At 37.1% G+C, this 22,236-nt stretch overlaps 2 protein-coding genes across 5 annotated transcripts in view; both read right to left on the reverse strand.

Moving 5' to 3' along the window:
• Window positions 1-22,236, reverse strand: part of JAKMIP1 (janus kinase and microtubule interacting protein 1) — a 247,120-nt gene that overhangs the window by 47,084 nt on the left and 177,800 nt on the right. For 3 of the 4 annotated variants that reach the window (XM_077815866.1, XM_077815867.1, XM_077815865.1), the window contains 5 exons: window positions 17,007-17,135; window positions 14,476-14,604; window positions 10,983-11,066; window positions 5,916-5,978; window positions 3,632-4,002 (listed from right to left, as the gene is read on the reverse strand). In XM_077815866.1, the coding sequence (XP_077671992.1) occupies window positions 3,829-4,002; window positions 5,916-5,978; window positions 10,983-11,066; window positions 14,476-14,604; window positions 17,007-17,135 (579 nt within the window). In that variant the 3' untranslated portion in view covers window positions 3,632-3,828. Of the gene's footprint in view, window positions 1-648; window positions 751-3,631; window positions 4,003-5,915; window positions 5,979-10,982; window positions 11,067-14,475; window positions 14,605-17,006; window positions 17,136-22,236 lie in introns of those variants that run through there. The other variant, XM_077815868.1, reaches the window with a different exon arrangement.
• Window positions 17,153-21,834, reverse strand: LOC144264266 (uncharacterized). The gene has a single exon (XM_077815869.1). The coding sequence runs from the start codon at window positions 21,015-21,017 to the stop codon at window positions 20,898-20,900; it is 120 nt and encodes a 39-aa protein (XP_077671995.1). The 5' UTR covers window positions 21,018-21,834; the 3' UTR covers window positions 17,153-20,897.

A 22,236-nucleotide genomic window follows, 5' to 3' on the forward strand; every position in this document is an offset into this window, starting at 1 on the left:
TCAGTTATATCCAGCAACCTGGGTATAAATGAGGACAGAATGTGTCTTAGCACATTTAGATTTATCAACTCACTGAAATGTTGAAATTGGGTAACAGGCTTAGAAAAAGATCTGGTTTGGGGGGAAAAAAGGTGCAGCAGATTGGGCTATTGACATTTGTGGGAAATGAGGTGCTTAAGTGCTTCGCTGAATTCGGTCCTCCTGAATACATTATAGGAATCATAACCGATGATGGAAAAGGTGCCACTTTTCTGACTGCAACTGTACATTCAGTATTGAATAAATGTGGAGCCGTATGACAAATCAACTAATCATATCATACAATTATGTTCTTCCCTACCGTGTATTTTCTATGGTTTAGTTCAAGCCACTTCTAAATATCTCAAGTGACTGGCCTTCATTTCCTTTGGAAGAAGAATACACGACAGTCTAGGAGACCTCTTTCCCCTGCTATTCATCCTAAACCCTCCTTTTCTCAGAACTTGACCATATCTTTTTCTTTGCAGAAAAAAAATATTTCTTACATCTGAATCACTGCTGTACTTTCGAAGGTAACCATGATTTAAAGTGTTCATATGATTACACGAGTGTTTCTGATAATACTCCTGGTTAGCTAACCATCGCAAGAGCTAATGAAGCCACATCTACCTTTATTCCTTCCTGTTGACAGAACAGCTGAAGTGCACTTCCATTGTTTTCAGGGAAGGTGGTTATATGGAGGTTAAATGCCGGTGACCTTCGTTCTCTCTCCTGAGGAAAGATTTCATTTAAAAAACAATATATTTGTGATTATACAATAATGTCAGTTTCTTCCCGACTATCCCAAGTTATTCAAGACAAACCTAAATTTACCAATATTAAGAAATCCATAGATCCTTATTTGCAGTCAAAGCACATGGTGGTTTTCGTGCTGTTCAGTGTCCTTTAAGGTTTTGGTGTAATTTGAGCACTAAAGTCCTGATTCAACAATCGAATCCATGCAAGCAGAGCCTCTGCAACATTGAACGTCGCAAGGCTCCATGTGGATACACAGGTCCACTTGTATGGATCCAATTGTAGGGATGGGTGACTTAGACATTCCTCTAAAGTACTTCATGTTAGGTGGAATCTTTTATTTAATCTATTGCTTTCATGAGCAAATAATGACTATTGTGAAGAGGCTACAGAACAAAATATCAAACAGTGTCAAATCATATTATGACCTTGAGGAGATTGTATCTATTCTGAAATGACATGCACTTTTGTTCTGAAAACTTTCAGTAATAAAGCTAAGAGTTAACCACAGTAAACCAGCAATGAAGTTAGCTAAACCCTACATTTCAGCATTTTAATTCCTCAAACCTAGCAATTCACTACTCGTCCCAGGTTTGTATAATACATTCTACTTTCTATTAACCATTTTCTGTGCCAAGAAGAAATCCTTTCATGTATACGATCTCTAAAATTATAACATTTAAAATATATTCAGCACATTTCACGCACTTCTTCATCATTATGATCCATTATTTCAGTGGAATAGCTGTATTCCTACTTTCAGCAAATGAGGGTCTTTTGTTAAATTTCGATGTGCTTGTGAAAGTAGCTGGATTAAAAGATCTGGAAGCTGAAGCTCTGGGCCTTATTCAGAACAAGAGTAACTCTGCTGCAACCAGTGGAATTACATCAGTGTAAATGAGATTAAAATCACCCCCCATCTTCTATTCACAAAACAGAGGTAGCATGGGCAGACAGCGGTTCTAGCTTCCCCACAACTCCCTGCAGAAGAGTTTTGGCTCTGTTCTGCAGAGATAAGTAGTAGTGAAGGGACAGTTCAGTTTTCATGTTCATTCCATCCATAGTTTTGCTTCCAAAACTACAAATGAGGGAAATTTTGTTAGTTGATTTGTGATATGGACACTTGTCCTTTAGGAAAAGGGCTGCAACCACGGTGTCATTTCACAGGTCACCAAAGGATAATGAGTTGGTTAATGAATTTGAAGCTGCAACCAAGAGGTGAAAGGCTCTGTTTCACATTGCCTTTCTCCCCACGTACTGCCTCCTAAAAAGTTTTTTTTTCTACTTAGTAGTCTAATTTAAAAACATAGCCACGCCAGTAAGTGAGCTTGATGATAATAACATATACAGAAGGAGGAATTCAATCCTGAATTGACCTAATTTAAAGTGAAATCTAAGTTTAGTCTTTTGGCACATTAAACTTGTCAGTATTTGCCTGTGCTAAATGATAGACAATTGACCCTGTTTTCTAATCCACTCTAATTTTAATCTGAAAGAATTTAGTTTATCACCATGCATGAAAATACTTTCACCAACAGCTGCATAATTTTGCTAAAGCAACCACTCTTGTAATTTTTGTGACTATGCACTTGTCCATCAGTGAGAGATTTATTTTGCATGCCTTATTTGCAATTTCATGAAAATCCTTCAGTTGTTATTCAGTAAATAGGTACTCAGCAAGGAGAACAAATACATTGTACTGAACAGTTCAGTTTTCATTTGATTCTTTAGTTAAATGTAGGAAGTTCTTATGCTAAACATGGTTTGAAGAGTTTATTTTTAAAGATGTAATATGCACCAGGTTACTTTTACCAAAAATACTTAAATTTTGGAAAACTGGTTGTTAAATTAGCTGCCAATTTTAACTAACTTGTTCTGTATTTTAATTTAAAGTTGCTTAATAAAGTATACAGAATACAAGTTACTTTGCATTTTTAATTTTTCAGAATGACTAGTGAGACAATAATATCTCACAATGTATAATCTGTATTACATGCTATGGACATCAGACTATACAGATGGTAAAATAAAATGGTAAAATAAAAGATTTTAAGCAGAATGACCACATAGCATGATGAAAATAAGATTTTCATCTTCACCATGGAGGTTATACATGCTAAGGATTTTGGTGAAATGAACTGGATGAAGAAAATTATGGAACAGTAACATTGAGAGTGTTTTGTAGAGTTTATTCTAGAATGTAAATGGTGTAAAAATGTTGATGGCCTTTTCAAACTGGATTTGCTGTTATCAGTTAATGCGACTGTGTGACAATGCATGACACCATATTGTGGCAACAGTTTAGCATCATAACATTCCCTATGGTCCCATCTATGAGGTGATGAGCATCATCCATCCCCATGGAAATTATAAGCCCTATCTTAGATCTACTTTAATAAATAGCCTATTCCATTTACTCAAAGAAAAGTATTTGTGAAAGAAGCTTGCTCTGAAGAACACATTACTTTCACTTGCACAAGTTATAGTTGTGCCTCACACCTATAATTTGCAGTTCTGGTTGTAAAATTTGACTTTGACATTTATGAATGTCTCATCCACGTTCTATATCAGCAGAAAAGAGACTTCAGGTAAGTGAAATTCTTTTAAAAATGTGCTAAGAAAATTTGCTCTTTTAAGTTTGTTTTATTTATATTAGTGTTGTCAATTTGAAAATCATCTTAAAAACAATTACAGGTTGATGTGATGGAGGTGTCAGATCCTTAGACTTCGTTGCATGCAAGATGTGAGAAGATGTGTTAATTGAAACAATGCCAACCAAGTCTGTAATATGCATACCAAGTGATTTCACATGCAGGAAAGGTGTAGTTATGGAAATGAAATAAATAAAAAGGCAAAATATTGCAAAACAAAATATTTTATTAGGTGCAAAACAAACTATATGCAGTATATATTAGCTATTTTACATCTTCATAAAAATTAGTGAGCATTCTCTCCAAAACATATTAAGGCAGTGGTATTCATTTTCAGAATTCAAACTTACAGCATTTAAAAAAACCCTAAAATATTTCCACCTTACACATGCACCAGTGAACTTTACATGAATTTCAACTTGGGTTCAAACACAATTTCTGCTCCATTTGAGAGCTTACAACTGAGAGAATCTCTTACTTCAAGTTCAAGCACTCTGAATTCTAACAGCTCATTCTGGTCTTTTGCATCCTGCATCTCGTTCTTCAGCTGATTCTCTTCCAGCTCCATTTTGTAAATCTAAGATATAATAAAATATCATAACACTAAGCTATGGAAAAATCTGTGTATTCAGTTAAGTGCATTATTCTTGACACTTATGGTTAAATTAAATTAAATCCTCATCAAAGAATCCCTTATTAAAATAGTAGCAAGAGTTAAATTAAGTAAAAAAACTTGGGGCCCAAAATCCCTTACCAAGTTCCAAATCCAGGAAACGATATATGCATGTTCTTTACTTTATGCATCTTAGTATCACAATTAGAGTGGATTTGATTGCTCATGTGGATAAAGTTAAGCACACCAGTGAATGTTTATAAGCACTGACTTCAAGTAAGGCCCACATGGTTGGATGGATGGGCCCCAAGTCTTGGGAATGAAGAAGGAGACCCACATTAGGAAGCACTTTACTGGCTCATGAATAGACACAAACTCCTCACTGAGTGTGGACAATGATTATCCTTGCCTGAGGCTTTCCTGAGATAAGTCTAAATAAAGCCATTTTGGAAGCAGATATCAGAAGTTGTGTATAAAACTGCAACTAAAGGGAAAAAATGCATGATGAACTTCTTTCAACACTCAATAACACTGGGTTAGAAGTGAAGAGTATTTCAACTAAAGCTGCCTGTTCATATTTACTTTGCATCACTTTTTAAAGTCATAGTACTTGCACTTAGCTCTTTAAATCTTTAAAAAGCTTCCCAACACTAACTAAATAACATTCACCACACCCCTGTGAGGTTGGCAGGCAAGTATTTACAGCCTCCATTTTACAGATGGAGCAACTGAGCACAGAAAGGTTACATAATTTGCTGAAAGCCATGCAGCAAATTGAGAGCCATTGTTACAATTCAGGACTTCCTGGCTCTCAGTGATGTGCTCAGGGCAAAAGGTATAATGTTTCTTTCCTATGGCCTCATCTTGGGAGGTGCTGAGTGCTCTCAACACCTTACAGGATCGGTACTTAACTTTTTACAATCAAATCCAATTTCCTCTCAGGCCTAATTATAATTCTCAAATCATAGAATATCAGGGTTGGAACAGACCTCAGGAGGTCATCTAGTCCAACCCCCTGCTCAAAAATGTTGTGCCTTGAGGCTGTAGGCTATTTAAACAACAGCAAAATGGAATATTGCAAGTACATTACAGAACCTTTTCCTGAGTCCAACCAAAAGCATTCTTGTCTGACCTTATTTATATGAAAACAGGGGGGGTGTATGACAGCTAATACAGCATATGGCACTGCTTATAACATCAATAAAAGTGTCTGAATAAAGTATAATTCAAGTGGCAGTTCTTTAGTCATGGATCTTTCTTTGGCTCTCTTATTTTATTGAATTAATAATTTTAACTCACTAATTAAGAGGCCTCATTCTCTGAGCGCCCTCAACTCTCTCACCAAAATCCATGGAGGGTATTCAGCACCTTGAAGAAGTTACTCAGCATCTCAGGTCCTAAATGGCAATTTTCTATTCTATTAAATCATCCAATAATACAATTTTAAGTGATCAATCTTGCTTGAAATACTTGGTTCTGCATTTTTAAAATTTAATTCAAACAAGTGATCCTATTAACTAGGGAACAAATTAAGTGGCACTGACCATAATCTGAGATTTTTCTCCAGTTCTGCTATACTTTTTTTTGGCAAAGCCCAGCTACTGTTCCTTTATTATTATTGCTTTACATTTATACTGTGGTGGATCTTCAACCTGATTGCATCTCACTGAGCTAGAGATTTTACAAACATAGATTTCATAATAGCCCTTACCCCCCAAAGAGCTCACAATTCGATAACACTTTAATCTCAAACTCTCAGTGTAACAGTTTTTGGACAGGAAAAAAAAAAGTTAATTTTACCTTAACACTTCAACACTTAGCACATCAGTTTCCTTGAAGAGTAGAGATTAGATGGTACCTAGATTCTGAACACATACCTTTTCTAACAACTCCTGGTTTGTTCTGATAAGGAGCTGCTTTTCTTCTATCCATTTGGAATCCTGTGGGAGAAAAGAACTCAGTACAGTAATAAGAATTATATGATTTCACTCATTACTGCACAACCAAGTATAAAATGAGTTCCACATCAAAGAGCAAACCCGTTGTAAATATTTTAAGGACTGAATAACTTCCAAAACTGATGAAAAAGCAATAAATCCCTGCTTCTTTTTAGTTTGGCTTTTCTTCTTTCCTACTTTGTTCAACCTAATCATTTACACATTAAAACTTTAAATGTTAGCCTCTAACAATTTTGGAGTAATGTCGTCAATGTTAATTTAACGTATATGTTGTCACGTATTTGCCCATCGTAGTTTAATATTACTGGTATTGGAAATTGTGCCTTCTCAGTCACTCAGAGGGTTTCAGCTTGCCCAGTAGCTCTGCTTTAAAATGTGGATCTTTTAGCTCCATTATATATTCCCTTATGGGGAAGTGCAAGGAAAGCATTTAATGATCCATAAGTAGTGCAACGAGAGTTCAGAGACCTGCAGTTAGCAGTCCTCAGCTGGCAGTGAAAATGAATCTGATGTGCAGCCTTTCAGGTATCGAATAAAAGGGAAGGTGATGGTGGTAGGTGAAATCATACAAGACCTCCTTCCCCATTAAAAGGTCTGTATTTCCATTTGATAAAATGGGGGCCTGAGCCAAAGTTCACCGACATCAATGAGTCCCTTTCCACAGCCTTCAATGGACTTTGGATCAGGCCCATAAGGTCCAATAAGGCCCATAAGGTCCAATCCTGCAAAAATTTACTACCTCTGCTCAATACTGTTTGCGAGATCAGGCCCATATTGCTCTAACATAACTTCAAATACTTACATGAATGACATACTTATTCCAAATCAACCAATTAATTTTCTATCTAACAACAGGGAAAACGTATCTGAAATCTAAAATAGGTCTAGTTCAGTATTATGGCTGAGATTTCCTAAAATGGCAAGGGATTCAGACACCCAATACCCATTAGAAATTAATGAGAGCTGGGCAAGATAAGTCCAAAGCTGCTTTAAAATCTCAGCCCAAATCATGTTGATGCAATAACTATTTACATCAAGACAGGTTTCAGAGTAACAGCCGTGTTAGTCTGTATTCGCAAAAAGAAAAGGAGTCCTTGTGGCACCTTAGAGACTAACCAATTTATTTGAGCATGAGCTTTCGTGAGCTACAGCTCATGCTCAAATAAATTGGTTAGTCTCTAAGGTGCCACAAGGACTCCTTTTCTATTTACATCAATGAACCTTTGCAGACACATTTCACACAGATTTTTTACCTATTGCCACAAAATAAAATTATCAGTTATTTTAGGGTATTTACTAATTTTGTATTGCCCCTACAGACACAAGACTGGAAAAGTTCACATTTATTTTCATGTAGAGGTTACTTCTTTGAAAGATGGAGGATTGTTTTGATTTGTTTCAAAAGAATTTACTAGACTGAATTCTTAAAAGGCCAGGAAATAGTTAAGATGAATATAAGAAAGGCCATACTGGGTCACACCAAAGGTCCATCCAGCCCAGTATCCTGTCTATTGATAGTGACCAATGCCAGGTGCCCCAGAGGAGTGACCATAAACAGGTAATGATTGAGTGATCTCTCTCCTGCCATCCATCTCCACCCTCTGACAAATAGAGGCTAGGGACACCATCCTGGGTAATAGCCATTAATGGACTTAACCACCATGAATTTATCCAGTTCTCTTTTAAACCCTGTTATAGTCCTAGCCTTCACAACCTCCTCAGGCAAGGAGTTCCACAGGTTGACTGCGCTGAGTGAAGAAGAACTTCCTTCTAAACCTGCTACGCATTAATTTCATTTGGTGGGCCCTAGTTCTTATATTATGGGAACAGTAAATAACTTTTCCTTATTCACTTTCTCCACACCACTCATGATTTTATATACCTCTATCATATCCCCCCTTAGTCTCCTCTTTTCCAAGCTGAAAAGTCCTACCCTCTTTAATCTTTCCTCATATGGGACCCGTTCCAAACCCCTAATTGTTTTAGTTGCCCTTCTCTGAACCTTTTCTAATGCCAGTATATCTTTTTTGAGATGAGGGGACCACATCTGTATGCAGTATTCAAGATGTGGGAGTACCATGGATTTATATAAGGGCAAAAAGATATTCTCCGTCTTATTCTTGATCCCTTTTTTAATGATTCCTAACATCCCGTTTGCTTTTTTGACTGTTGCTGCAGACTGCGTGGACCTCTTCAGAGAACTATCCACAATGACTCCAAGATCTTTCTCCTGATTAGTTGTAGCTAAATTAGCCCCCAACATATTGTATGTATAGTTGGGGTTATTTTTTCCAATGTGCATTACTTTACATTTATCCACATTAAATTTCATTTGCCATTTTGTTGCTCAATCAATTAGTTTTGTGAGATCTTTTTGAAGTTCTTCACAGTCTGCATTGACTAGGTGCATTGACTAGAATTAAAAGGACAAAGTAAATTCTGGAGAAATGCAATCTAACATGCAGTTTAACATTTAAAAAGCATTTAGCGATGCTCAGAGGAAGGGAGGAATACAGTGGCAAGTGTTATTCTGCAGTTTTGGCCTGCAAAGCACACGGGAAAGAACTTGACATGCTGAGGGGCCAGTTTTCTTTCCAGTCTGCTTTGCACATATTTTCCATCTACAAATTTGACTATTTTGATCTACAGTGAAACACATGCCTGATATGGATTTCCTCGTTAAAAGTTTAATTTTGTGTGACAAACAAGATCCTTTCAAAACTTGGCTATTTGGGGTCTGAGCTTGATTTCAGTGGAAACTGAGGGCGCTCAGCACTTAACAGGATCAGGTCCCTATGTATCTCCTTCCAGGGCCTTATGTTGTCTAATATTTTTGAGAGATGTGATATTATTATTAAATGATAAATAACCCTTTTCACTTAGTGCCTTTCATACAGGACCCTCAAAGTACTGTACAGAGGTAAATAATTATCATTATTCCTATTTTACATCAAAGGAAATGTTGGCAAAAAGAGCTCAAATGGGGTTAATGAGAGCCTTTGCCACATTTGAAAATGGGATCACTTATTTAGCCATCTAAATATAGATTTGGGAGCCTAACATGAGGCACCTATTTATGAAAATCTTGGCCCAGATTTCTGATCTTGACTCTTTTACTGTCTGCATGTTTAACTTTAGAAAAGTCATGTAAACTCTCTCTGCCTCAGTTTCCCTAGCTGAAAAATAAGGATGATAATCTTTAGACACCCATTTTTTAAAATCTGTCACCGGATTCATAGTGCCCTGCTCTAAGCATTAAAGAGGACTGCCTCACCCCAGAGGGAACAGTTCATATTTACTACTAAATCATAATTATCCCAAGCTAAACAACAATTAAAAAAAAAATCACATTGTGCACAGAAAGTGAGTTTGTTTCAAATAGAAATTTATTTTGTCAAATATAGGTACTAACAATTTATTGTTACCATATAACCAACCAGAAAGCAGATGTGGATATGTCAGAGCCCCCAGGAGTGATTTCTGATGATGTTTTAAGGCTTAGTTTACATACAAACCCACAGAGACCATTTTTTTTATTGCACAATACCACCACCACTTGCGCATTTAATTTCTCTGGATTACTGGGTGATTAAAGAGTGTAGTGTGGTTAAGAATCTTAAAAAGTAATAAATGATCAAACCTAATTTCCAAGCAAACCTGTTATATGCATCAATTTGGAAACAAGTCACAAAATTTATTTTTTTTACATATATATTCATGTTCACTTCGATCTAACTTACATGGATAGTGTTTAGACTTTACATCTTCAGAGTCAAATAGTTTGTTAATGCTTTAGGTATGCAGCAATTGGTCTTCAATACCTGCAGCTTTATTTACCCATATACTTAAGTGACAACAGCAGATCCTCAAGAGGAGGTAGTCCTTACAAGTTTATTTTCTCTTGGGAGCCCTCAGGGACTTGGAAGATTTTAGAATTTATAACCTACTGCACAATTCTGTTGTTGTTTTGTTTTATTTTATTTTACACATACACACACACACACTATATTTACACAGCATTTACTAAGAACCTTGGCGCTTAAGCGCAAGCTAACACTATTGTTTATATTCTCCTTAATTTTTAAAAGGTTTCCTTTTACTCAGGCAGCATTCTTAAGGAATACATCTTGCATAGAATAAATCATTATAAAATGAAGTGAACTTGAAATAAAAAGGTTTATGAAATATTACTATATTAATGTTATGTTTTATTCACCTTTCACAAATATACTTTTGGATATATCTCTATTTTTCATCTTATTGCTATGCATCACTTCAATTTTTAAATGAATTTTTCAACAATAAACATAGTATAAAAATAATACATCCAAAAAGTTCTGAAGAGGTACTTGTAGTTATGCAACTGAACATCTTTAAAGTGCACAATCATAGTTCTGTGCTATTTTCCTGAAGATCCTGAACACTATATCTGCCAAGAGCCAGAATTTATCCTTGCTAAGTACTGACAAAAAACTACATTTAGATCTAGGTCCCAATTTCAATGTAAGTGATGTGGATAAAATGTTGTAAGTAGCTCCCAGTAATCAAACACACATTCAGTGGTTTATTTTCCAGCTGAAATGTGTGTGGCAGTAACAATTTTATAATTCTTCCAGCCAGGGCACCAAAAATGGTCTCAATGGGAAATTCATAACATTCATTTTGTTGAAATTATGGCCAAAACTTTTCCAGTGAAAGCAGAAAACCAAAGGAAGGAGAAGGGCTGGGCTGGGCAAGAAAAGGGAACTGGTTTTAACAACCATGTGCATATAGACTTAAGCATATTTTGTTTTGGAAGACAAATCTTCAGTAGGGTTTTTTCCAGTCTATACAATATGTTCCTTTAATCAGGTGGTCCAACTGGTGGAATGGTAACTAAGTTGCATCAGACACATGAATACACCAGCAAGCAATGAAGATGACAAGAGCACTGCTGCATGCAAGGGAGAAGATGATTTGACAGAGGGCATTAAGAGAGCCTTTTACCTGTCCTTTTTCAATCAGAGATTTCTCCAGATCTTCAATTTTTGCCTGGTACCTGAGGAGATCAGCTTGCAGCTGTTCACGAGTCTGAAAAGGTATAGAAGTGTGCACATGCTGTCACAATGGCCAACTCATTAGGATGTACACTTCAGATGTAGCTCCATTTTCTCAAATATTCAATTACTGCAGAATCAAATATTGATAAGTTCAATATTTCCTATCCATTATCAGCCAGTGAGGTGAATTTTAATTGTTTTCAATTAAAACAAACATGTTTATTTGTATTTTATTTGATAAAATATTTACCTCATTCATTTCCACACAACTCTTTTCCTTCATAAACTAAGAAACATTAATCTGACGTTTTCAATGGCAAAGCACTTTCTAAAAAACTGGTGCTATAAAATCAGTAACAAAGCCAGTAATGATGCTGTTTGCAATACTTGGCATTTATTCAAGATTCTTTTTTTAAAAAAAGTATTGCAATAAGTACTAAATAAGTCTGCTGTGTGTAAAACGTGTATGATGTTAAACTTAAATACAGCTCATTGTACCTGAATACTGCATACGATCCAAAAATAGGAATTCATGCCATATGCCACTGACAAGCCAGTCAGTTTTATTTATATGGTCTCAATTCTTCAAGATAAGTACTTCCCTAATGGATGTTGAGTTACTTCAGTTGCAAAGCATCCCCAATTGGGGCTTGAACATATGGGGTGCTGAGCGCCTCCTGCAAAGTACTGAGGCCATCATCCCTAAAGGACAATTGGAGGCACTTAGGCCAGAATTGTAAAGGTCGTTTGGTACCTAGAGAGGCAGGTAGGTGTCAAGTGGGATTTTCAAAATCCCTATGAGGCACTTTTAAAAAATCCATTGAGCACCTACCTGCATCTCTAGGCATCTAATACCTTTAAAAATCTGGCCCTTGGTAATGAACAGGATCAGGCCCTTGCTGATCACACTCAATTTCACCCAATAGATGTTGGGGAACATTCACTACCACCCAGAATTGGGCCCCCTAAGACATAACCAACTGAAAACCTTCTAGACCAGTCAGCTGTTAAAGAGATAAAAAAGCCAGTTAGGCCATAGGGTAAAAAGAATGACTATTTGAAATTCTATAATAAAAGTGCATTTCTCCAAATGTCTAAAATGCTATTACAGAAAAAATGAATCCCCAACGCCTCCCTCTCTCTCTAACATAGAGAAAACATTTAATGGTTTTATATAACTGTCAAATACATAAATTCCTGGGAAATCTTACTTTAATAAAATATGTATTCATGTCCATTTTTAAGAAATAAAAATAACTTCTTTCCCCATCCTGGGGACAAAAATGAAAGCCAGCCATGATTATGTGATTAAGAGCTGCATGGCTGGCATTATGTTAGCAATCCACTGTGCCCAACAGCAAGGGCACAAACTAAAGGCAGAAATTGATAGCAGATGTGCACAGGAAGACTTATTTTCTTATTTAAATTAAATTGCCACTTATTAGTTTTGGAAAGTGGAATATTTTCATGACATTTTCTTCGACTCTCCTATATACCATCATAAATTTTAGAGGCTCTGACCACGAACGTTAAGAGTAATGTTCAAAGTCAATGGACACAATGAGGAAAAACAACAGGAAACAATCAAATGCACCAACCTGGTGGAGTGAGGACAATCAATGGGACACAATCATTCCGGGGTACAAAATATATCAGAAGGACAGAACAGGGCGTGGCGGGAGGGCGGGGGAGGGAGAAGCACTATATGTGAAAGAAAATGTAGAATCAAATGAAATAAAAATCTTAAATGAATCCACATGTTCCACAGAATCTCTATGGATAGTAAATTCCATGCTCTAAGAAGAATATAACACTAGGGATCTATTATCGACCACCTGACCAGGACAGTGATAGTGACGATGAAATGCTAAGGGAATTAGAGAGGCTATCAAAATAAAAAACTCAATAATAGTGGGGGATTTCAATTATCCCCATATTGACTGGGTACATGTCACCTAAGGACAAAATGCAGAGACAAAATTTCTCGATACTTTAAATGACTGCTTCTTGGAGCAGCTGGTACTGGTACCCACAAGGGGAGCGGCAACTCTCAATCTAGTACTGAGTGGAGCACAGGATCTGGTCCAAGAAGTAACTATAACAGGACCGCTTTGAAATAGTGACCATAATATAACAACATTTAACATTCCTGTGGTGGGAAGAACACCTCAGCAGCCCAACGCTGTGGCATTTAATTTCAGAAAGGGGAACTATGCAAAAATGAGGAGGTTAGTGAAACAGAAAGTAAAAGGTACAGTGACTAGAGTGAAATCCCTGCAAGCTGCATGGACACTTTTCAAAGACACCATAATAGAGGGTCAACTTAAATGTATACCCCAAATTAAACAACACAGTAAAAGAACTAAAAAAGAGCCACCGTGGCTTAACAACCATGTAAAAGAAGCAGTGAGAGATAAAAAGGCATCATCTGATCTTGGATCACAAACAGGAAGTTGGTATGGCCTCCTAGATAAAGATCTGCACTAGGACTCAGGAGATCCAGGTTCTATTCCCATTGTGACCACTGGCCTACTGGGTGACCATGGGCAAGTTTATTTTGTCTCTCTGTACCTCAGTTTCCCCATCTGCAAAATGGGGATAATGATACTGGCCTCCTTTTTATCAGTAGGTCTCAAAAAGCTCTGCAAAATGCTATATAAAAAGCTAGGTATTATTATTAATATGTGCTAACCATTATTGCAAGGTGGAGTTAAGGTTGCTTGGGAGCCTGACAAACCCACAACCCACCAGGTAGGTTTGTCATGGAGGTCACGGATTTCCATGACTTCTGCAGTTCAGGCAGCCCCTGTGCCAGATGCACTGGCCGCTGCTGGCGCAATCTTGGGCCACCTTGCCTTCCTCCCCTATGCAGGAGCAGAGTTTGGATGTGGGAGGGAGCAGGAGGTTGGGGCATGGGGTGGGGTGAGGCAGGCTCTGGGTGGTGCTTACCTGGGGGGCTCCCCAGAAGTGCAACATCCCCCTCACTCAGCTGCTAGGCAGAGGCGTGGCCAGGCAGCTCTGCACGCTGCCTCCACCCACAGCGCTGGCTTCACAGCTCCCATTGTCCAGGAACTGTGGCCAATGGGAGCTGCGGGGGTGGTGCCTGCAGACGGAGGTGGCCAATTTCTGTTGGATTGTCTTTTTGAATTAGAAAGCATTACTTAAAAACAGGGCTATTTTAAACGTGTGTGTGTGTGTGTGTGTGTATGTGTGTGAGTGTGAGAGAGAGAGAGAGAGATTAAAAAAAGCCAGGATAAGATGCATTCTGAAACCTCCTTTCTGTACAGGTCTGATAAATCTAGAACAAATGTTTCACTATATTATCATCAAATCCTCAAAAGCACGTAATACATTTACTGCATGCAGTCCAATGACCTGCAAAGGCACACTTAACATGAGAGATATCAGACTTCTGAGAAGTTTCAATAAAAATCATTTACCCTTGCTTCTCTCTCTGCATCCAGTGTCCCACCAACTTGCTCTTGAAGTAATGCATATGCTCTTTGTAAAGCTTGATATTCTCTGGTTAGTTGACAGAACCTTAAATCAGCCTCTTCTTTAGGCGTACTCTTAAAAGAACAGAAAAGCAAAACAGTATATCATCTTCTGTTGCTTCAAACATTAAGCTCTCTGGGCAGGTAAAACAAAGTTAGCAGTAGTTTCAGAGATTATGCAGTAGCTAGTGGAACATGTAAAATATCTATCAGTTTCTGTAAAGATACTGATATGTAGAATTGCTGGGAGGGAGCGAAAAGGACAGGTGAGAACTTTATGCAGGACCTGGGCTTACAAAAGGGCCAAAGACTCTACCAGCCAGAGCATGAAAGTTTGTTAAACGACTGCTTCCAAACCCATGTATATAGAGATATGAAGGACAGCACCAATCTTCCTCCGACAGCACTGTTTACTCTTCCCCCCACTGGCAGACCCTAATTCCTAGTAGCTGTCCCTTCCAGTAAATATGTGCCTGACACCCGCTGCGACTAGCTCAATCTGCAGGACACTACCCCTACCTTAGACCTGAGAAAGAACTCCAGGAACCCTAGAGGGAATAAGGAGAGAAAAATCCCTCACTCCCGTCAGCTCTCATTCTTGCATCCCCTTGTGTTCTGAACGGCAAATATGGAGTTGGAGGAGTGGGGGAAGAGAACAGCAAGAAAGAATACAAACAAAAGAAAACAGAAATGTAGGAAGAGAACCTTACAGATTCCCAAAGCTTGATGTGGCCTTAAAACGCCAGCAGAGATTAGAGGCAAGTGGACTATGGGGTGGAGAGAAAAATGCAGAGTTCCCTAACTGTGTTTATGTTTAGAATTTGAGTGCAGCATAAACTGGCTTGATAGAAAAAGTGAGTCAGAGTATGTATCAGAATAGAGATAGAACAGGGGACAGTGTGTATGAATGGGGGTGGCAGGGAGAGAAATAAAATGGATAGTGAAAGGAAAGTGCTGAATGGAAAGCATTTGTGTGACAGGCGGGCAGAGAGTGAATGGCTAATGAGAGAACTGAGGTAAGACATGTGGGTGAGGGAGGGAGGCTGTGAAAGAGAGAAGGAACGGAGACTGATGGGGAGGGATGAGAGAGAATATGACTCTGCACAGTTTTATTCACTGACAAAAGTGCCATAATTTTGAAGGACTCTCATTAGACCTCGCTGCTCACCACCATGGACCTGCTGCATGTGCACATGGACAGAGAGATGCGCACCTTCTTTTCTCAGTCATCTAACCTGAGGGTTTGGGGGCAAAGTAATTTAAATACAGGATGATGAACAAAAGTTGTATACTGGTTACAGAGCTCTAAGTAAAACAACAGTATTGCCAACTCCAGGCTTGCAAAAAACATATGCCACATCCAAAAATCATGACATTGGCTTAAAAATCATTAAGATTTCTTTTAAAATAGTAAACATTGGGGTCTTTTCATTTGCCTTCTGGGTTTCATATTTTAAAACTTTTCTCCACAATCATGAGGGCTAGAATTTTTTTTTAAATGAAAGCGGAGATTCTCCTGACTCCAGGAACTGGGGCTCCAAGAAAGAAAACCCCAAACAATATCATGAGACTCAAAAATCACAAGGGTTAGGCAACCCCAAACTAACAATAAAATAAACTGGGTAGAGTAGGGGAATTGGGGACGGGAATAGGAGATAGAGAGGGTATAACTGAAGGCTGGAACATATGAGTTAGCAAACAGGATAGGGAGACCTTGATTTTACATCTTGTCCTTGGCCTTGCCAGTCCTTACTGTAGCCCGGTTGCAGTGCATAACATACAGGTCCAGCAAAAACATGTCTACATATATTTACTATTTAAGCCTTAATAAATTGACAAAACTTCTCTCGATATCAAAAGCGTAGCGAGAAGGGCCTGACAGTACCAAAATAATCAAATAAATCATAATAGTCTAGGAATAGCGATTGTGGAGCAGCCATGGATTTTGTCAGTGCAAGTGCCAATTGATTTTCTTATTTTGACAAGCAAGAGATATTGTGATAAAAGGAATTCTATTTCTCAAGCACTGCTGATATTTACCAAGTCTGATTTAATTAACTCTGAACTCATCAAGACAGACAGACATTAATGCTGTCATTTATTAGCTGGGTTGCAACAGCTTAGCTAAATTAGTGCATTTTTCATAGATTTCAAGGCCAGAAGGGACCACTGTGATCATCTAGTCTGATCTGTACACCACAGGCCACAGAACTTCCCCCACATACGTCCAGAGTATATTTTTTAGAAATCATCCAATCTTGATTTTAAAATTGTCAGTAATAGAGAATCCACCATGACTCTTGCTAAGTTGTTCCAGTAAGTTAATTACTCCTACTGCTAAAAATTTACACCTTATTTCCAGTCTTTTACTAGACTTAAAACAACTGTTTAAGTTGCAAATGCAGAAATACAGAGAAATAGGAAAAATATTAACATTCATTTTGTATGTTTTATTAAGAAGACACTTTGTTACTTACATCATCCAAGTCTTCTTCTGGTGTTGCTGGCGTTCTGTCTGTTTTGTCCGTGTTATATGAAGTTACAGATGAGGTTTCAGAGTCAACAGATTCTTCATCAAACCCAAAAAACGTCTCCACAACATGCCTCTGAAATGTCAGTTTTTCTAGGTTACTAATAGGACATTCAGTAATAATCTATAACCTGGTTAAATAGACAGCAAAAAAGGTCTTCAGTAAATCCTAGTCTGGCTTTACTCTCAAGATGCTTTGATTCTTACCCACAAGGACAAGAGGCTCAAGTTGGGACACCTTGGCAGTCCCGTTGATTTCAATGGACCTACTAAGGGCTGTAGGATTAAGTCCCTGGTAACAAACTGAGAGAGCCTGGGAAGACAAGAGTGTTGCTCCCTCCATGTGTATGCACCATTTGAATGCTGGTAAAGAAATTATTCCTTTCAGAATCTTTTACTCGAGTGTTTCAAAGAATCAGACAGCATATTGCACTTGATAGCTGCCAAATATGGTCATGCTCTACCACAAGTATAAAATACACTTAACCACACAGAAAATCATCCATGTTTTTGAGATATTAGGTAACCAACCTATTGAGATGCAACATACAAGAGGGTGTTAGAAGAGGGGTATATCGTATTCAAAAAAGTTATTCACTGACATTTGTCATTCACATTATTAATAAAAACAAAACCAAAAAAAATCAGAAAGTAGAGCTTAAAAATATGTATTTTTCAAAATTATTGCAATCAACTTGAAGATATCAGTTCATATATCTTCATTTGTCTGAAATACTATCATTTCAAAAATGAGAAAAATGGATTCTCTAGAAAGAAAAAATAAATACCAGCATGTTTAAGGAAAATTAATCTTTAGTGAAAATTAATATTTCAATGAATTTTTTTTACATCACAGATAACATAACATTGAATTAATGGGTACAGAATATAACAGAACCACATTAAAAGGTACAGGCAAGTAGCGTATACATAACACGCATCATGAAAGATATTAGATCAGCTACCAATGTCAGCAGGCAAATAAAAAGTCATAACTGCAATGAATCTTTATAGGACTGATAAAAAAGTAAACTGGTCTTAAAATTATCAACCTTTCTGTGCTCTCCTTACTTCAGTTTTTGATACATGCCCAGAATACAGTAACTCTGCAGAAAATTCTGCTGCTTCAAAAATAAAAGCATCGTTTAGACATTCAATTGTGAAAGTTAAACTCTCTTAGTTCTGCTGAAGATCAACAGTTGCAGGAGGGGATACAGGCCACAGCTTAAATTAGCACAACTCATCAACTGCTAAACCAATCATTCTGTGCTGCTAATCAAACCATTCTCCGTAGGATGAGTGTTGAGACAGGCACCATGGCTTACTGGGTAGAGAACCGGAGACCTGGGTTCAATTCCTGACTGTGCCATTGGCCTGCTGGGTGAACTGGACATTTCACCTCTGTTCCTCAGTTTCCCCATTTGTAAAATGGAGAGAGTGATACTGACCCCTTCGTAAAGTGTTTTGAGATATACTGATGTAAAGCACAATAAAGAGCAAGGTGTTACTGTTCTTCAGCATTGCCACTCTCACTTGCGCTAGGCTGACTTGAGCAGAGCAACTTAAGCTAACTTGCTGTGAAGACAAACCCTTAGAATACTTAAAAATTTCCCTCACAGACTGAATTAAGAGCCTAATGTTTCTAGTATAAAAATCCCCTTTCAAATATGTTATGTTCATGTTGAAAAAAGTTCGAAAACTGAAAGAAAGTAGAAACCTGAATAAAGCCTGGACTCTTCATAACTCTGCAGAGGCCACAAATATAGACCCATGCACTTGAAAGATCTCTAGAGATCAGCCTTCCCTTTCCAATCCATTGGGTCATTAGGAATTGCTACCCAATCTATACAGAGGGAGGCAAAAAGAAAAGGGATTTAAGTACTAAAACCTGCTCAGGTACACAGCTATTTTTAGTTATTCAGTAAGCTCCAGGACTTTTCTATGTTATATGTTAGAACTTTTCTATGTTATATGTTAGAACTATGTTTAAGACAAGACATTTAAGATGGAAATTAATCCAAGAATTTTAATTCTCTCCTCTAGCATTCACATTCTTCATAATCCTTAGCTTTACAGAAAGTTTGTTTTCCTTCATTATAAGTCCTTTAGAAAAGAACAAATAAATCATGGTGCACAATGTCTATGTGAACCACTGAAGAAACACCCAGCAATACCTACAGGGAGCATCAGTAGCATCATTAAACTCAGGACAAAAGTGTGTTCATCAACACTGAAATGTTCTTTGCAAATATTGAGACAAACCATAGCTAGATTTAATTGAATACCTGTTGCTTTAAGAAGAGGTGATCTCAGGGAATAAAAACAAACACAAAAGATTGGTCCTTTTGGTTTATGTAATAGAGCCTTGTTGATTACAGGGATTATTTAAAAATAATAGCTACTGAACTATCAATATACAGATATATTTGTTACTCAGCATATTTAAACACATCATTGGCACCAGGCCTCCAGGAAATATCCAGACATTGTAATAAATAATGCAAATGATAATTAGATAGGGGAAATTAATGTTTCCCATGGCATGGAAACACTCAAAATCTTCAAGGATAGTCAAGGATTGCTAAATACTACACATATCTGTGTATAATATTTTGGGTTTAGAGCGAATCTGTTTCATTTACTTTTTATAAACACTGCTAATTACTACGCCTGAATGGAGAATTTGCCTGTTTGTTTTTGCGTTGATTACATACTTGCTGGGACACAATGTAGTATTTAGCCATTGCACATTAATGGCATATTTATGAATTACATCATGAGATAATCACACAATTGTCATTATTAATAATAACTATTTATTGTTGCAAGTGTGATAGTCTAATATTTGTAGCAATTGGCTATAAAAATGGATTCATATACAACACACAACAAATAAACTGACCGGGAAACAGCTAGAGGGAAAAAAATCAGACAGACAGTTGACCCAAAGTTGATAAAGTGTTAAGAAAATTTTACTACCTGATAATAAATACTATGATAAACAATATATATGCACACACACACATAGAGATCATGAAAGATCATACCTATTAATTCAAAAATCTGATTTAAAATAGATTTCTAAAATATATGTATTCTAATGTGCCTTTTATTATTCTGCTTGCTCTTTTTAACTATACTATTTATGTCAGAATTTTTCTTAAAATGTGTAAAACTCTTGAAATTGTATTTGTATATATTGTTTGTATCTCTAGAAAGTTGTTAATTAAAGGTGTTATTTTTGTGTACACATATGCAATCCTAAAGTTCAGATCATAACTGTCAGTGTAAAATGTCCATCTCAATAACGGAAAATATGCATAAGAAAAATCTGAAATATTTGGCAATAATTAGTGCAAATTAGGATGTAATTTTGGATTTCTATACCAATGTTTTCACACATACTTTTACAGTATAATTGTGCATTACATTTTTGCAATTAATGTTTAGAAGTTCAATAGGACTTATGACAGAGTAAATATATTTTCAGAACATGAAGATCTACAAAATATTCTGTATCTCAGTGGTGATTCCTGTTGAGTCAAAACTAGTCAATTTGATTAATGTTGACAAAATTTGTGATGCAGAGTCTGTGCCATAAAATATATAGATGTTATTGCATACAAATATCTCTCTATATAATAGTACTACATTTAATTGAATTAGATAGGTCTACATGCATATGAACCACCTAATTTCTATATAGCCTCAGTGGCTTCATCTTCCCACACGATTTAAGTATCACACATTATTTTCAAGTGATTAAATCAAAACAGGAGAAGTGGCTAAATCACAATGAACTGAATTACGCTGTAATTAGAACAAATCAGCTATTAATTTATAGCTTCTTACCTTTGTGTTTATAAGTCATTTCCTGGCAGCCAGAAAAATATAGGCACACCAGAGCACACAGACAGATAAAAAAAGAGAAATATAAGACAAGAAGTATGTACTCCATTGCGCTGGTCTGAAGAGTGAACAGTTTCAGTTGTAATCACAAACACAGCCCATTTACTAAAGCTTACAAAGCAGAAATTCGTCTTTTGAGTCCCACAGTTTCAGTTATGGGCAATTTTGTTGATGTCAAAGCAATGACTCCAATTTTTATTTTACCATTGTAATTCCATTCTAGAGATAAAAACCTTTCCAGGATTTCATGGTTCTTTGTCGTATATTTCAAAAAACTGAAAAAAGCCATAAACTACAGTGAATCCTAAGCAGAAAAGAGACCTTTAAAATATTCTCATTACTTCAAGGAATCTGATGTCACATGCAATTATTAAGAAATTTCTATCAGCTCCGGCTGCTCTTTCTCACCGAAGAAAATCTAGGAGGTTGAGTGTGTGTGGTGATTATATTTCTTCTCTGGGTACCCTGCACTCAGATGTTATAAAGCTCCACCCCACAGTGCTCCTCTTTACCTCTTAGAGACCTGAGCTGGTTGCCAGCAATGTTCTAGAGATTCATACATCCCCTGACAATTAGAAGACTGCACAGCAAAAGCTACAGTAGCAACCGTAACCTGGCACAGAAGAAATATAGCTGGGAAAAACAGGTAAGACTTTGGCATTTCCAAAAGCGTGCCAGCTGAACTAAAACTACTCTCACATGAGAAGACTCTAAAATCTAACTGGACCAGGCAAGTACACCATTTTTCCTATCAGATGTCTTAAGTACCACAATATGAATTTACAAAAAAGAAAAGGAGGACTTGTGGCACCTTAGAGACTAACAAATTTATTTGCGCATAAACTTTCGTGAGCTACAGCTCACTTCATCAGATATGTACTTTGTTCTAGCTAACAAGCAAAGCTGACTGCAGGCTATCAACATTAAAAAACAAACATGGAGGAGTTGTTGCTTCCGCACAACCTTCGCATGCTGAGAATTATAGAAGACAGATCTTAAAAGGTACCATCTCAGGGAAAAAAAACAATTGTTCGGATGCAGTTCCTTCCCACTCACGAACATATCCATCACCTATTTATTAACAGGTTACAAAATTAAATCTTCACTGCACAGCAATCCTTCCAACCAATCTAGAAAAGTTACATGTTTTCAGTATTCTGGAGTCAGCACTAATCCATAAATGGTTAATTTAATCTCCCCAGTCCTTGTATTTAACAAATCTCTTTTTGCCCTTGGTCAGGGTTCTACTGATAGCGGCACAACTGAAG

Source organism: Eretmochelys imbricata, chromosome 4 (genome assembly GCF_965152235.1).
Source record: "Eretmochelys imbricata isolate rEreImb1 chromosome 4, rEreImb1.hap1, whole genome shotgun sequence".
NCBI classification, from domain to species: Eukaryota; Metazoa; Chordata; order Testudines; family Cheloniidae; genus Eretmochelys; species Eretmochelys imbricata.

What these genes read in the sequence shown, in the direction of transcription:
- LOC144264266 (XM_077815869.1), bottom strand. Translation starts at nt 21,017, where the DNA reads ATGGAGTACATACTTCTTGTCTTATATTTCTCTTTTTTTATCTGTCTG.